Genomic DNA, 16,392 nt, shown 5'->3' on the forward strand with positions numbered 1-16,392 from the left:
CTGGTTGGCGACCTGCGACGTGTCGGATAACTAAGCTAGGAATATATATTATGTTCTAGGGTGAAGTGGTAAAGCTGGTTGGCGACCTGCGACGTGTCGGTTAACTAAGCTAGGAATATATATTATGTTCTAGGGTGAAGTGGTAAAGCTGGTTGGCGACCTGCGACGTGTCGGTTAAATAAGCTAGGAATATATATTATGTTCTAGGGTGAAGTGGTAAAGCTGGTTGGTGACCTGCGACCTGTTGTGCTAGGATTACGGTTAACTAGGCTAGGAACTGATCTGACCAGCCTGCCATACTGGATCCTAGCAAATACATCTCTACATTCTCTTCATATACAATCTACATATATCAAGGTTGGTATTATTCAATGTTCTTAAATGAGTTAGGTTACTCTCGATGCGTTCCAATGTACGGAAAATGTCGTCTCCTGATATAGATAGATATATACCTAATATGAGGACACCGATTATAGAGGCGAGAGTGACGTCATATTAGTTTTTTATCTATCTATCTTAGGAAACCCCACTTTCCGTACATTGGAGCGCATCGGTAGTAAGCAACTTACTTATCAGGGAAACATCCGTTTAAAGCCAACTTTTAACCGGTTCATAAGGAAAATTATTGATATGTATCCATTTAAAATAGTCCATGTGGTAACATTAGTGAACAAATGCATTAATTAACCAAAATGTTTTTTTTAATATTTCAAAAACAAATTGTTTTGAGCACTTGTTTAAAGATTTTTAACGTGGACCCCATTAAAATATATCGCCCAACGATTGTTGAACATGTTACTCTTACATTTTCTTATTCAGTCCAAACGAATAACGTATAAATTAATTTTTTGACATTTCGTGCAAAAACTTAAACATTAATAAAACTTATCAAAAAAATTAGTTTCAAATATTATTAAGTTGAATACACTCTAATACACTTCTTTAATACAAATGTGACATTTCCCGTGGCATAATTTGTTTTAAATAATCAAATCAAAGTAAAAAATCATGATTATTTTCATCTTCCTTAAGATACAGTTCATTAATTATAAATATAGTTCTTGCTACCAAACTAAACAAACGTTAACAGAGAAGATAACAAATATTTCTACCGTTAACTAGAGATGCCCGTGTTCGACTTTTTTAATTTCATTCGTTCATCGTTCGTGAACTACCCGTTTTGTTTTTATTATTTCAATCGTTCAAAAAAAATTGATTTCGTTCATTTAGTGAAAATCTAATTGTTTATTCAAAATGTTTTAGAAAATTTGTTCGTTCCGTAAAAAAGAATAGTTTTTCAAGATTGTTCGAACGATTTCGTTTTTTCATTTCTCTGAAAAATCCAAATTGTTCGTTCATCGCTCGTTTTTTTTCAAAACGACACAATTGTTCGAGAAAAATTTCGTTCGTTCACAAAACGATCCTAATCATCCCCGTTAACGCAGTTAACAATAGAGATCGCCATTTACCGGCATCTTTATAACTGAACGGAAAACCGTCAACTCTGGAAGTTTAGTTTTTAGATAAAACGAACGGCTGCTTTGCGTAGGTCGTCATTATTGTCTGATACTTTGTGGGTAACCCTGTACACTGTCTTTTTTGATTTTATGCTTTTACTAAGCTTTACAATAAATGATATCAAACAATTGCAACATGTCGAGAAAGGACAAATATGTTAGAATCATTCATTAAACATATATCTCAACTTTAATTAAGGGTTTCAAGCCTCCATTACTAATTTGATTTGACGGAGAATACATTATTCATCTCGTCTCTCTCCTAGTTCTACAGGAGCCTGGAGGGTTTCATTCTAGTTTTAAGATTAATTACTAAATTGAACTATATACCCTAGATCAGTTCTCATACTAAACCTAGTTCTCTTTCTATACAAAACCTAGTAACCATCCAACATAAAACCTAATTCTCATCCTACATAAAACCTAGTAACCACTCTACATAAAACCTAGTAACCATTCTACATAAAACCTAATTCTCATTCTATACAAAACCTAGTTTTAATCCTTCAGAAAACCCACTTCTCATCCTACAAAAAACCTAGTTATCATCCTACATATAACCTAGTTATAGTTATCATCCTACATTAAACCTAGTTCTCATCCTACACAAAACCCTGTTCTCATCCTTCATAAAACCTAGTTCTCATCCTACACAAAACCTAGTTATCATTCTCCACAAAATCCAGTTCTCATTCTACAAAAACCTAGTTCTCATCCCACATTAAACCTAAATCTCATCCCACATAAAACCTAAATCTCATCCTACATAAAACCTAGTTCTCATCCCACATAAAACCTAACTCTCATCCTACATAAAACCTAAATCTCATCCTACATAAAACCTAGTTCTCATCCCACATAAAACCTAAATCTCATCCTACATAAAACCTAGTTCTCATCCCACATAAAACCTAAATCTCATCCTACATAAAACTCTAGTTGTCAGGCCAAACAAAACCTTGTTTTTGAACTTACAGACCTTAAAGACCTTAATGCTGGTATTTTCTATTTTTATTTTCTATTTCTAAATCCTCTTGTATGAATTGTAATAGTCTTTTTAAGTTATCTCTTCTTCCCGCAGACATTTTGTGAAAGACATTTATTTGAGATGTTTTTTGAATAGATATGGTCGATTTTGCAGTTTTTTATTTTGCATTTGAACCTTAGAAACAGAACATGAAATTTTTTAAGATGCACAATCCATAAAATTTTAATAATTGATTTTTGCCAACTTTTTGCCTCTCAAGCCAAGGTGGAGAGTGCCAAATCTTGCCTCTGATGCATTTTCAGTTTTATGTTTTTGAACAAAACAAAGTTTTCCTAAACTTCGCATTTGACATTCGAAAAATTACATAATTTGGAGCATATTATTTTATATCTTTTGCAATTTTAGTATTATAAAGAAGAATTGCTGTTTTCATTTTTATCCCCCCCCCCTCCCCCTCCCTAGCTCACCCTTTAATATATTCACATAAGTACTTTTTAACATCGCTAACCCCTATGGAAGGTTTTTTAATTAAATAGCAAATTGCTTAAAAATGATAATGAATTTAGATATCTAAGCTCTTTGTAAAACCTTAAAAAATGTTACACTTTTGCTGCGTTAAATAAATCATAATTTTCAACGATGTCTAAAATCCAGTTATGAGATGTATATATAATGGTTGAATAACCAATAACCTAAAACCCCTGTACTTTAAACCATGCATTGAGCTAAAATATTCAATAATCTAGTAAATGGATTAATATATTAACCAAATTCCGCAGCATCAGAAAGACGCATTGACAAAAACAGGGATGACTAGTAGAAAAATCTGAACATACGAAAAAAAATTATATTCAATTGTTTAGAAATAGTTTGATCATAGAAATTAAACGATAATAATAAAACTACATAATTAAAAAGGAAAAGATTTTCAAAAAATTATAGCCTTTTTTGGTAAATTGAACGATAGTTTGTTGGTTTTGAAAAATCAAAAATGAAACAACAACGATAGTTTTTTTCGAACGTTTCTAAAACGCTAGTTTTTTCGAACGTTTTTAAAACGATAAACATTACGCTTCAGTCCCTTTAAGTTACTCTGCATTCCCTTTAAGTTACTCTGCAGTCCCTTTAAGTTACTCTGCAGTTCCTTTAAGTTACTCTGCAGTCCCTTTAAGTTACTCTGCAGTTCCTTTAAGTTACTCTGCAGTTCCTTTAAGTTACTCTGCAGTTCCTTTAAGTTACTCTGCAGTTCCTTTAAGTTATTCTGCAGTCCCTTTAAGTTACTCTGCAGTTCCTTTAAGTTACTCTGCAGTTCCTTTAAGTTACTCTGCAGTTCCTTTAAGTTACTCTGCAGTCCCTTTAAGTTGCTCTGAAGTCCCTTTAAGTTACTCTGCCCAGCCCAAGTAAGAATGAATTGAGCTGTATAAGTCCATCTGAAACAAAACATCAAGAACATTAAAACTTTTAAAACAACACATCTAAACTTGTAGACGGGAAACATCATGTAATGTTTCTCTTGATTCAACCAACCAGAAGAAAATATTAGCTTAGTTTTACATTTCCAAGAATATTTTCTACATTCCTTTAACAAAGCTTGGAGATTTTCATCCCTGTATTTTTGCAACCATATGTATGCTGTACACTCTGTTCCTTTTCAAAAAAATGTTGAGGCATATTATAATTTTATTCTATATTATATCATTATGATAAGTTTATAAAATTACAGTATATCACTAATTTCCTTTTTTTAAGCCTTTTTATTTTATTTTCTCAAATAGTAAATCAATTTATTTCCTTAACGGAAAGCTTAAAAAAAATTGTGCAATTTTCCAATAAAACTTAATCTGTTTTTTGGATTGATACACTTCCCTCATCAATTTGATTACCTAGTATTAAAAGAAAGAAGTAAGTTAGATTTATTTTATTAAACTGTGGTAAATTTTTAAACCTTTAGATTATTTGCTCAAATCAGTTTCTTCGTTTTCTTATTTCTTTTCCTCCCATAAAACAAATGCTAAAACATTTGTTTGGAAAAGTTTTAAAATTAGACCAAGAATAGAATAAGAAAGTTTGTTCAACAATCCAGACAAGTATGATGTTATTACATGTTATCATTAAAAAGTTAAGAAATAATCGCTTAGCCGTTGAGTTACTTCATGACAAAACAACAGAACATAAAAACACTTTACAATTGTCATAAAACAATCTTAAAAAACGTACAGCACAGTACAGTATATTCTATTAAAGTGTATTGCATTACAGTACATTAAATTACAATACAATACAGTATAGTACATTGCATGAAGTGCGGCGCACCACTAATCAGTATAGATCAGTTTATTAAAGTACAGTACAAGTAAACAACATTATAGTACAGTAAAGTACATTAAAGTATAGTGCAGTACAGTATAGTTCAGGGCAGTGCAGTATATTACAGTGCTGTACAGTATAGTAAAGTGCAGTACAGTATATCTTAGTGCAGTACATTATATTACAGTGCAGTACAGCATAGTACAGTGAAGTACAGTACAGTGTTATGCAGTACAGTACATTAAAGTTAAAGCACATGTACAATGTTTATCACAGATTGTTTGTTTAGGAGGTGGATGAGAATTTCTTCCAAGGAATGGAGAGTAGCCTTCAAACATTAGAGATATCTGATAGTTGGCTTACTTATGTACCAAGAGGAATTAATAAAATAGGTAAAAGAGATGTACACTGTACAGGCGTGTACATTGTAATCAAACATGAAAAAAAGTTTGTTTACTTTTTGACGCTTCTGAAAAATATAAACAATGAATAAACATTTTTCAATAATTATTCTATGTAATTTTGCACCAAATCTTCCTAATTTACGAACTTTCCCATCCCATCTTTTTATCTGAAACTATACAAATTTTTAAAATGCAATCATTTCCCTGTTTTGTTCTGAAAATTATCATTTGATATGCACCCGAGTACTCCAATTCAAATATTTGATATTGTAAATTGTAACTTCGAGTTTAACAGTTTAAAAAAAAAAATTTTTTTAAATATTTGCCACAAACTTAAAATTTGCTCACCCCTTTGCAACCTGATGGTGTAGGCTTATTTAAAACTTAGGTTTTTTGATCTTCCAGAATTCATAATTTGAAATGTCTAAGGTCTACGCCATTGAGTTGCAAAGATATAGGGAATAGTAAATCAGAGTTTGTGACAAAGACTGAATTTTATTAGGAAGTTTACGGGATTTAAGCTTATCTGGCAACAACATAACAGAACTCTACCCTTACTCTTTCTACGGGGCCAGGTAACAAATTATAAACTAGAAGAAAAGTTTGAACGTTTTTTTTAATATCACATTATCTTTCACATTCTTTCTCTCTGACCAAAGATGTAATGCAAAGAAAGTTATTTCAAAAGTGTACGCATCTTTTGTACTGCAGTGTACTTTCTCTGGGCGGTAATGTAAACACAAGTCGGATGTTACAGCCTGACATGGGATCCATCTTTCAAATAAAAAAATCAATGAAATATTCTGGTCATAGAAAACTATTATGTGAATTATCAAAACTATCAAATTTAATGCTTTTAACCTCCTCGGATACTAAACAAACACTGATGCACCCCTTCTTGTTTACAAATTCCGCCCAAAGAGAACTGGTTTCAATAAGTACGCAGAGTATACACGACCGCAATTAACTTTCCTTGCATTACACCCTTGTCTCTGACAAGCTCTGGTTTTTAACCTTATGTCGTAGGCCTTTGATATTTTAAACTCTGAGTTTTTCTTCATCAAATTAACGTTTAAAATATTAAAGGTTTACACCATCTGGTTATTTAGCTAAGGGAAATAAATCAGAATTCGAATTTAATGAAATTGAGCCGTGTCTCAAATCCGCCAAAAACCGGTTGCAATTGATCGGCGGCTTAAATCTTGAAACATTGAATACGATTTTACGTTGAGCCAACCATATTTGAACCGCGTCTCAAATTTAAGCGGCGGCTTAAATTCTTTAAATTCAGCCTTAAAATTCCATCAGGATTTTGGTTCGTTTCAGAATTTATCCCCCAAAATCGTCAGTTGTCTCATAATATATAAACACGTGTATATATTATACATTTTGTATTGCAAACACTAATAGTCTTAAAACACGTAGTTTATTTCCTTTAATGGGTATTACTGCAAATACAATACTGTGCTCTCAAAAATACTTATAGGGCAAAGTGCACTCTTGGAGCTTATAAAATCTATAAAATAAAATATATACATATACATATTATTATTTTTATTATTATTATTATTATTATATATATCATGAGGCAAAGTGCACTCTTGGAGCTTATAAAATCTATAAAATAAAATATATACATATACATATTATTATTTTTATTATTATTATTATTATTATATATATCATGAGGCAAAGTGCACTCTTGGAGCTTAAAAAATCTATAAAATAAAGCTTTTCGATCATTTATATGTTCACTATAGCTAGCCAAGCGGTTGGACCAAATTGGCTGAATTGTTTTTTTGAGGGAACCCTGGGTTGATATAGGCTAAAATATTATGTTTTATTCCACGGGCAACCCCGTGCACTGCTAAAATAATGATTAAAGACCAAGTCCGGGTAACCATAGTAATCAAAAAAATGAAAAAAAGTTATTTTACAACAAAAATTTTCAAAAATCCCAGAAATTTTAAGAAACAGATTAAAAATGTCCGAAAATTTGGATTGTGTTCGCAAGCCTAGACTTGTTAAATTATTTATTGCAATATTAAATATGTTCAATATAAATATAGATAAGAATAATTTTACTTTTAGTTTATCTTCTCTGAACCTCGGAGGAAACTATTTAACCTCCCTCAGCGACAATTCATTCCTTGGCTTAGGAAAACTTCATCTCTATATTCAAAAAGTGGGTTTCATGTATGTTCATGTCTGTTCATGTCTGTTCATGTCTGTTCATGTCTGTTCATGTCTGTTCATGTCTGTTCATGTCTGTTCATGTCTGTTCATGTCTGTTCATGTATATTTGGAAAAATATCGGGGACAAAAGCGGTTTTTGTTGTAGGTCTGATGTTTGGTCTTTGTAAAAGGAATTCAGTCTTTGCAACAAACTCTAATTTTCTAATCCCAATATTTTTGGAACCCAATGTCCTAGACCATAGATATCTTAAACTATGAATTCTGTTCGATCAAATAATTTAAGTTTGAAATATTAATAACCTAACCTAATTTTACACCACCAGATTGCTAAGATACAGGGCTTAAAAAGTTCGAGTTTGTGGCAAGAGATCAATTACTTTGTGTTACATGGCTTTAATTACTTTCTCTAATACTTTCTCTAATTACTCTCTAATACCCTTTCTAGCGAAACTAGTTTGTCACTAACTCAAAAAATTGAAAATTATGAGAATCTTTAAGAATATAAAAATTCCTTTTACAGGAATAACAAATTATGGTATTAATGTGTAATGCAGTACCACACTGCATTTTTTTTTTTTTATTTGTTCTTAAACATGCAAATATATTAAAGCTAAACAACTTCAGCACATTTTACACAGAGTCGAATTTTACTTGGGAATAATTTGCTTTCTCTGCAAGAAACTGTTCAAGTTTATTCCAGCTTAAAATTCTATAAAAGATGCAATTTTGCCAGATATTGCAGCATTTAAACACTTGTTTGCCAAATTTTTACAAACTTTAGGATTTTGAAAGAAGTTATTATTTAATAAATGCTTTATGGATTATAGAGTTAAGCTAAAGTTTAACAAAGTTAGGTTTATGGAATATTATAGACTAGGCTTTTAGGGCGCTTCGCGAACATTTTCTATTTCAACTTTTTACTGCGGCTTTATCTGTGAGCATCTTCTCTTTGTAAAGTATAAAAAAAAGTTTGCACATTTCATAATATTTTTTGCGCATTTTCAAAATTTTACCAAGATAAAAAACTTTTAAACACAAATTTTTAAGATTTTAATAATTCATAAACCTTCCCTGGTGCCACGTGACGCAAAAAATAAACAGACACCCAGACAGGTTAAATTTATATATAGATGTGTTTTATGCACTTATGTATATAATTGCACATAATTACTACTAAACTTTGGAACGAAATTTGATTGGTCAATATTTAGTTCTTTATGCTTCTTAGAACTCAGTTCCTTTGTAATACAAACTTCATGATTTTAATAGAAGTTATTTTATTTGGTAAATGCTTTACGGATAATTATAGTTAAGATAAAGGTGAACTTTTTTATACAGGGTGTCCCAAAAAACATGGGAATTCAGTAACGAATTCGATATCGTCTTTGTTAAGAATTAGCATTGTAATACCTGATTTCAAAAGCCATCATATTATTATGTCTGCTAGAGTTTATTTCATGAAAAGGGTAAAAAGACTGCAAAGATGTATCAATAATGTCTCCGCAAGATGAACAGTGAAGACGGACAAGTTTACTCTGTTTGCATTATGCAATTTTCTTGTTTTACTAAGAACAACCGTATGCAGCCAAAACATAAACAAACAAAATGTGAACATAGCAGACGAAACTCTTACAGATTATAGCTTTCTCAGTTGGTATCACTATACTAAATCAAAGAATTATTTAAAAAGACGATATCGAATTCGTCACTGAATTCTCCTGTTTTTTGGGACAACCTGTATTATTACACATAATTACTATTTAAATCTCTATGTAGATATATGCTATGAAATGATCCCATTGGAAAGAAATATAATTGTTAAAATATTTCATTTCTGACGTTTCTAAGAGTTAGTTAATTATTCATCAGAAGTAGTTGAATTTTTTTACAAAAATTCTAATAATTTAACTGACGAATAGTTTTTAGAACATGCATGATTATTGTATAGTTGAATTCCACACCACTCAAGCATTTTAAAATTTTTAGAGTTCTAGATTCAAATTCAAATTAATCTATCATATTCTTTAAAACAGTTTATTTTTTTATATTTTTTACTTAACATTAGGTCGATAGTGTTTTATAGAAATACAAAATATATTGGAGGTAAATTCAAGTGACCTAATATCTTTAAGTCTGATTCAAAACAATATCCTTTGAAGCGGTATCTGAGCAAACAAATAAAATCCTAATCATTATTGATCCAATCAAGGATGGGCCATAAGAGAATTTATTTATTGTGCAAAAAAGAATTCTGGAATACGCAATAAGCTCCGTTTTGGTGGCTAAAAACTGGTTTGGCAGTCTGTTTACAAACAATCTAATTAGGCTACTGCCGAAAAAATATCTACAGTTCGAGTTTCGACAGTTTATATCCGTTAAATCTCTATCTTAAAACACTTGGTTTAATTTCATGTTTCGGTTCAAGTCTAGATAGTTTCGGATGTGTTTGTTGACAAACAACCACTATATATTCGTACAGCCACCGAAACTGTGTTCATTGTGAATTAAAGAATTGTGTATTCTGAATACAAAATTCTCTTATGGCCTCTTACCTTACCTTGGATCCATTTGACTGCTAAAGAGTGCTAATTTGGTCGCAATTGGGCCTTTTGTCATTGTCTGTCATGATATTTGCCAATTTCTACAGACCCCTGCAAAATCAAACAGCACATGTTTAAAAAAAAACATTTCTCCATGAAATGAAATCCTGTCTTGCAAAAATTCAAATTGAAAAAGTGTGAAACAGCATGGAATTTAGCAAACTCACATCTTCTCCTGGAAAAAAATGCAAATTTGTGAAAAAGTAAAACTGTAAACAATGAAAATGAATCTAAACTTTTATAAGGTGAGAATGGTTGGGTTCTATATTTGAAAAGGATTAAAGGAAGTATTCAACTAAAGTTTGATATTTGCCAACTATTTAAGAAGTTCGATAACATATTTGCAATCCTGCCTCTCAAACTCAACCTCACAAACCTCACATACAAGGATGGCAATGACCGATTCACAACAGTACTCTTTAAAGCTTCGCCTGATTAAGTATAAATTTCATGTTTTGAAAACTGATAAATTTCAAATGAGGTTTCTCTATAAAAGTGACAATTCCGAATTTCTACTGCAGGAAACTTATAGAAATTATCAGTTATAAACAATTAAAAACGTAGAAATATCTTTCACATTATTTAGCATATAAAGATTACAAGGGTACCATTGTGAATCCGGGCTTATCATCTTTGTATTATGGGTCACTTTGAAGTATTCTTACAGTTCCTTCAATCTTTTTAAACTATATATTCTTTATTTGACTCCTAATTTATATAAATATTTGAATTATTACTTTTAATATAAATATTTATAATTTATAATAATAACAGTTTAATATTAAATAATCAACTTGTTTAAAATAATGAATCAAAAGTTAGAGAGTCGACTATTGGATTAAAAGTTATTTAATTCCTGAACTAAGATTTTTGAAACTTATGTGAAACAAGAAGTTTGTTAAAAGAGGATCTTATAAAGATGACAAAATGGGTAAATAACTTAAACCCCAAAATGAACCCATAATTTGCTATTTTCAATCATGAATAAGAATATTTTCTAATTTCTATGCTTTGTTTAAGACTAACTCTTAAATAACTTACACTTCACAAGTACTAAGAGAAACAAAGTTAAAAGAGAGGGTTGAGAATGTTCTTTGTGAATAATCAAAAACAAAACTATGAAGCGAAATGTAGCTAAGACCTGTTATTTAATAATCAAAACCATAATTCTACCCAGGAGAGTAAGAAATGTAGAGAGATGATTGGGTTAGGCTCACGTTTTACAAAAAAAACACAATTTCAAGAGTTGCATGAACCTAACCAGTCCAAGGATTGCATTGTGTAGTGTAACAGAATTAGTGAATTATGTGAATTATAGGAAAGTACGTTAATTCGGCTAGTTATATAATACTGGGGAAATTAGTTACAAAACTAACACTTGTCTCCTTTCTAACACTGAATTTCTTCTTCAGTTTGGGAAATCTTAAATCTTTGTTTTCGGGGCAAAGGTTTTTATTTCCATAAACTGATTGATCTCCATGTGTTATTTAAAAACTAGTTTAGAACACGTTTTATGTTCACTATTTAAGGGGGGGGGGGCGGCCGGTCTGAGCTCCATTTTATGTCCAACAAGAGTACAAGAGCTGAAGTGTACAGAGGGTAACCTGCACACACTAAACCTCAACAGAAACCGGTTTACAAAGTTCCCAATGATAGCTCTCAAGAACCTTCAGGGCCTTCGTACAGTCAGTTTAGGTAAGATTTATCTTTTGCTTAAATACCATTCTTTCAAAAAAACCCCAAAACTCTTTTTTTTACAATATTAAAAATCTAAAAAAATTCTTTAGTATACATACTTTTAAAAAACAATTCATGTATATCTACAATAATGAAGAAAAATTACAGTTTTTTGGAGGGTCAATCTTTAAACCTTGACCAGTTATAAACATTACATGGGGCCCCTGATACGGCCATATTTTCTGTTTCCTATTTTTTGCAAGATGAAATGTTATGTAAACCTTCCAACAAGTTAAATCTGAAGGGAGTGGCAGGATTTATGAAAGGAGAAAATACCGGAAAATACCAATTTATAATATTGTGGAAACCAACCAACAAACCATTTATCAAAGTTTATCTTCCCTTTCTGGTTTATTCTATACTAGAACCTCAAATTATATTTTCAAACATTCTACACCGGTGCTTTAAAATGGTGAATTTAAACTACTTTTTAGTGCAAAAAAGTAAATAGTTTTGGCTTTTGATTTTAAGAGGTTTTATGGAGCTCAGTCGAGACTATAAATACTAAAATTAAATTAAAATTATTAGATGTTTTTGAAGGAATAATTATTGGACTGCCTGCAAAGATATAGAGATTCAAAAATCAGAGTTTGTGGTAAAGACTCAATTCCCATTTAGTAGAAAAGTTCTTGTATTCAAAAGTTTCCATTAGGACTTAAGCTTAACCCTATCAAAAGTTCCCTGTCCTGTCCTATTGAATATGTATATAGAGCAAACATACAAACTAAAAGAAACTATACTACACAAACATGAATTGCTAGCAAAACTTTTCTCCCCCCCCCATCTACCCCCCAGCCCCCCTCCTGTCTATCAACAATTGCATGATAACTGATTATGGTAAAGCTGGAAATAATTTTCAGTTGTGGAGCATTGAAAACTACATACAATGATACATTATACGAATTATGAATAAAATATAAATTAAATATTTTATCTATACTTTTATTTACCCAATTTGCCCAACCTCTAAATAGGAGGGGGGGGGGGATTAATAAAAAATTTATTTTTAAATACAACAATTTTAAAATTGCTCTTTAAAAATTAGTGTCTTTAATTCTTTGATTTCACCTTTTTTTATTAATTTATATTTATAAATCTTAATATTAATGTTGAGGTTTAAAATATCTTTGAAAGATAAGTATGATCGCGACCAATATTAGTTCTATCTGATGTCCTTGTCTTAAGAAATTGTTTTAAAACTGTGTCAATGTTAAACCAAAACTAATATATATACATATAATATTGTACAAGAATCAACGTTTTAAACAGATCATATTCTGCTAAAACGGATCAAATCTAAAAATTAGGATAACCCAGAGTTGCCTAAAGATTTTAGATACGCTCCCATGATAATTTTCATGTAATACTTCTTTTGTAATATATATATATAATCGATAATAAAATAGAACTATTATTGATCGCGATCAACTCATAAAATGTGTAGACTTGAGCCCCCCGTTTATTTTACCTTAACAGTCCCTTTGAAGAAATTAAATTTAATATAAAGAACTAAACTTTTATTTTTGTTAATTTTGTGTGACAACCTAACATGTTTTACGAATGTTCACTCGTCAGAATAAAAAAGATGATGTAAATTTCTTAATTTTGAACATTTTAAATCGACAAAATTTCAAACTTTGAAATAGATTTTAAAACAATCATGCGTTTATTGTCGTTGGCTATGGAATGGTTAAAGGGAGTGTATAGGAAAAATGAAAGGGTGTATGGACTGAAACCTGAACATTTTAGGAGTTGATCAAAACCTATAAGAGTTTAATCTAATGTTCCTGTCTCAAGATACAGAGGGAGACACATGACAATGATACTGCACTGCCATTGGTTGAAGTTCTGATCATGGAATACAGACGTTTCAACTATATTATAAAATATATCTATTAAAAGTGAAAAATTATTAAATTCAAATTATAAAAGCAGCAAACCTGAGTTTTCAGGCCCCTCTCTCGGATCGAAATCGTAGTTTTCAGATTGGTTGCGTATTTGCTTGAATTGAGCTGTTTAAAACTTTATAGATTCTTTTACCAATTCTCACATAAATGAGTTTGGTTTAATTTTGACACAGTTTTATATCAATTTCTCGAGACAGGAACATCAGATAGAACTCTTATAGGTCAACTCAATAAATGCTCAGGTTTCAGTATATGTCCCCTTTTATTTTTCCTTTTTAGTCCATTTTAAGAACAAAACGAAATAAAGATTTTTGAAAAAGGTGTTCCTAGCGCCCTGGAAGCAAAGTATTTTAATATTTATGAAAATAGATTTTTCATATTCCAATTTCGTGATAGCTGTTTACTCCCATTGTTTACCATGTTGAAATTTGAAGTTAGTTCAAATATAATTATTTTTAAAAACTTTTATAAATATTGGCCAGTTAATTGATTGATTGATTGACAGTTATACATTTTTCATATTTTTTTTTTATTTTCTTTTAGTTTGAAAACATTTAAATCTATACAACTGTGGGATAGGTAGACGACATTCTATGGAATCTTATATATCTTTCATGTTAAATTAAAGCAAAAAGTATCTCGAAAATCAACTTATTAAGTAAAATGGGTCATTGTGTAACTGCACAATAGCTGGGTTTTATGTTGATTAGAAATTCAGATTCATAACTTGAGTGAAAAGTCATGAATTCCAGTTTTATGTGTCTCACTGTACTTTTCAGGAAGAAATTCAATTTTCAGGAAATCTTTATGTGCTATACCATAGATTAATTAAAATAACAGATAGGACACAAGATGTCGTCCTTTCAAGATTTAGGGGTTTTTCGTTCACAATAACGCTGAGACAGAAGCCCAAAAGTCTTGTAATTCGACGCTGTCTGCGCGGAACTCTTTTATAGGCTTCTGCCTTAGGGTTATTGTGGACGAAAAACTCCTAAATCTAGAAAAGACGACATCTAGTGTCCTATCTATATTTTTATTAATTTATGCGCACTCTAAGAAGTTTCAAATGTTCACCTAACAAAATGTGTTACAGCACCGGCATTGCACACTTATCTTACCAGAATCATTCGTCAAATTTTGTTAAATGATTCTGCTAAGGTGAATTTGATGCTGTTGCTCCAGCAAATTTAGTTAGATGAAAATTTGAAATTTCTTAGAGTGCGTTATACCTTTTAAAGTGTAATATTTAACCATTAAAACTGCTAATATTGTTACTTTGTGTTTTAGTTTGAGGAGAAACATAAATAAGATTTTACTTATGTTCTCCTCTCCTGACTAATCTCAATAATTAAGAAATTATATTTTGTATCTAACTAATCAATTTTATTTCAGTGGGGAATAGTATTGAAGCTATGCCAGACGAAGGAAACATTATCATAATTAATCTATTAAAAATATAAAACATTTGAAAACAAAAAAAAAGAAATCCTGTTTCTTAATCAACTAAAAAAAATTGCCAGAGCTGGGAACTTTTGAATGGTGGATAACAGGATTAATGCTTGATCCACTCTTTTTCTTAATCTCCAGATTAAATAATGCTTGTTCTCCTCTTTATATTAATCTCCAGATTAATTTACCGATCAGGATTAAGGATATCCCATTCTAAAGTTTTCCGCTCAGATCAAACAGTCATGGTTTAAAATATCAAAGGTTGCAACGATAAGGGATTGGAAAATGAGAGTTTGTGACTTAAAATCAGGTCCTTTGCAAGAACTATGGTTTTGCAATATATTACTCATTGTTGAAAATTATAAAATTAAATTATAAAAATATAACTCGAAATATTGTGCTTTGGACATATTTAAACATCATTCCGGGCCGTAGTAAATTTAAGTTCGAACAGGACCTGCCCAGTTTGAACCGGCCTGCCAGATAACAGCGTGTACTGACCCGATCCTCTGTTACAGTACGTCGCCCTAACCAGACTAACATATGACAGGGGTCAACTTTTTTGACATAGTCCCGTCAGAAAGCTAACTAGGACAACTCCCATGGCGCGTTCAGACTTTTTACAGTATCAGGCCTAATCCTAGGCCTATTTGACCGACCCCACTGGCTTAGTCCACCATGACTTATATATAAGATAGTTTTATAAACATTTTAATTGCACCATACACCAAGCTATAAACCATGATGATGTTTAAACATATATATTAGATGGTTTATAAACATCTGAACAGAACTGAACAGAACTGAACAGAACTGAACAGAACTGAACAAAACTGAACAGAACTGAACAAAATATATATTTCTTATTTCTTTATTTCAGGTTTAAAAACACTAGATTTATCCTCAAATAAAATCAGCGAAGTTGAGATCGGAGCTTTTCATAAATTAGGCAACAAGCTAATTTAACATTTTTTAATTATCTTGTGTTCCCGAGTCATGTGCCATGCACACTTTGTGCTCTCGAGTCATGTGCCATGCACATTTTACGCACTTTAAAAATTGTGAAATCCTCTGATACATGGATTTTATTGGTCCCTTTAGATCGGTATTTTCTCATAAATAGATCAAATGTCAAAAAAAAATACGAAAAACGGATTCGAATTTAGATAATTTAGGCGTGTGTGCAAAAAGTAATATTATATGTATTCGATCCAAGGAATCATCTTGAGATACAAACAAATCTAAACAAATTGAATTTTTTAATCAGAATAATTGAATAAAGAATTC

General features: G+C 31.0%; 1 protein-coding gene across 1 annotated transcript in view; it reads left to right on the top strand.

Moving 5' to 3' along the window:
• Nucleotides 1–207: 207 nt before the first annotated feature.
• Nucleotides 208–16,392, top strand: part of LOC111704851 (protein artichoke) — a gene marked incomplete at its 5' end in the record, with an annotated part of 54,397 nt that continues 38,212 nt past the window's right edge. Inside the window, 3 exons of the mRNA XM_023477212.1 lie at nucleotides 208–357; nucleotides 5,102–5,204; nucleotides 15,980–16,054. Coding sequence (XP_023332980.1) covers nucleotides 208–357; nucleotides 5,102–5,204; nucleotides 15,980–16,054 — 328 coding nt within the window. The remainder of the gene's footprint in view (nucleotides 358–5,101; nucleotides 5,205–15,979; nucleotides 16,055–16,392) is intronic.

Source organism: Eurytemora carolleeae, unplaced genomic scaffold (genome assembly GCF_000591075.1).
Source record: "Eurytemora carolleeae unplaced genomic scaffold, Eaff_2.0 scaffold634, whole genome shotgun sequence".
NCBI classification, from domain to species: Eukaryota; Metazoa; Arthropoda; class Copepoda; order Calanoida; family Temoridae; genus Eurytemora; species Eurytemora carolleeae.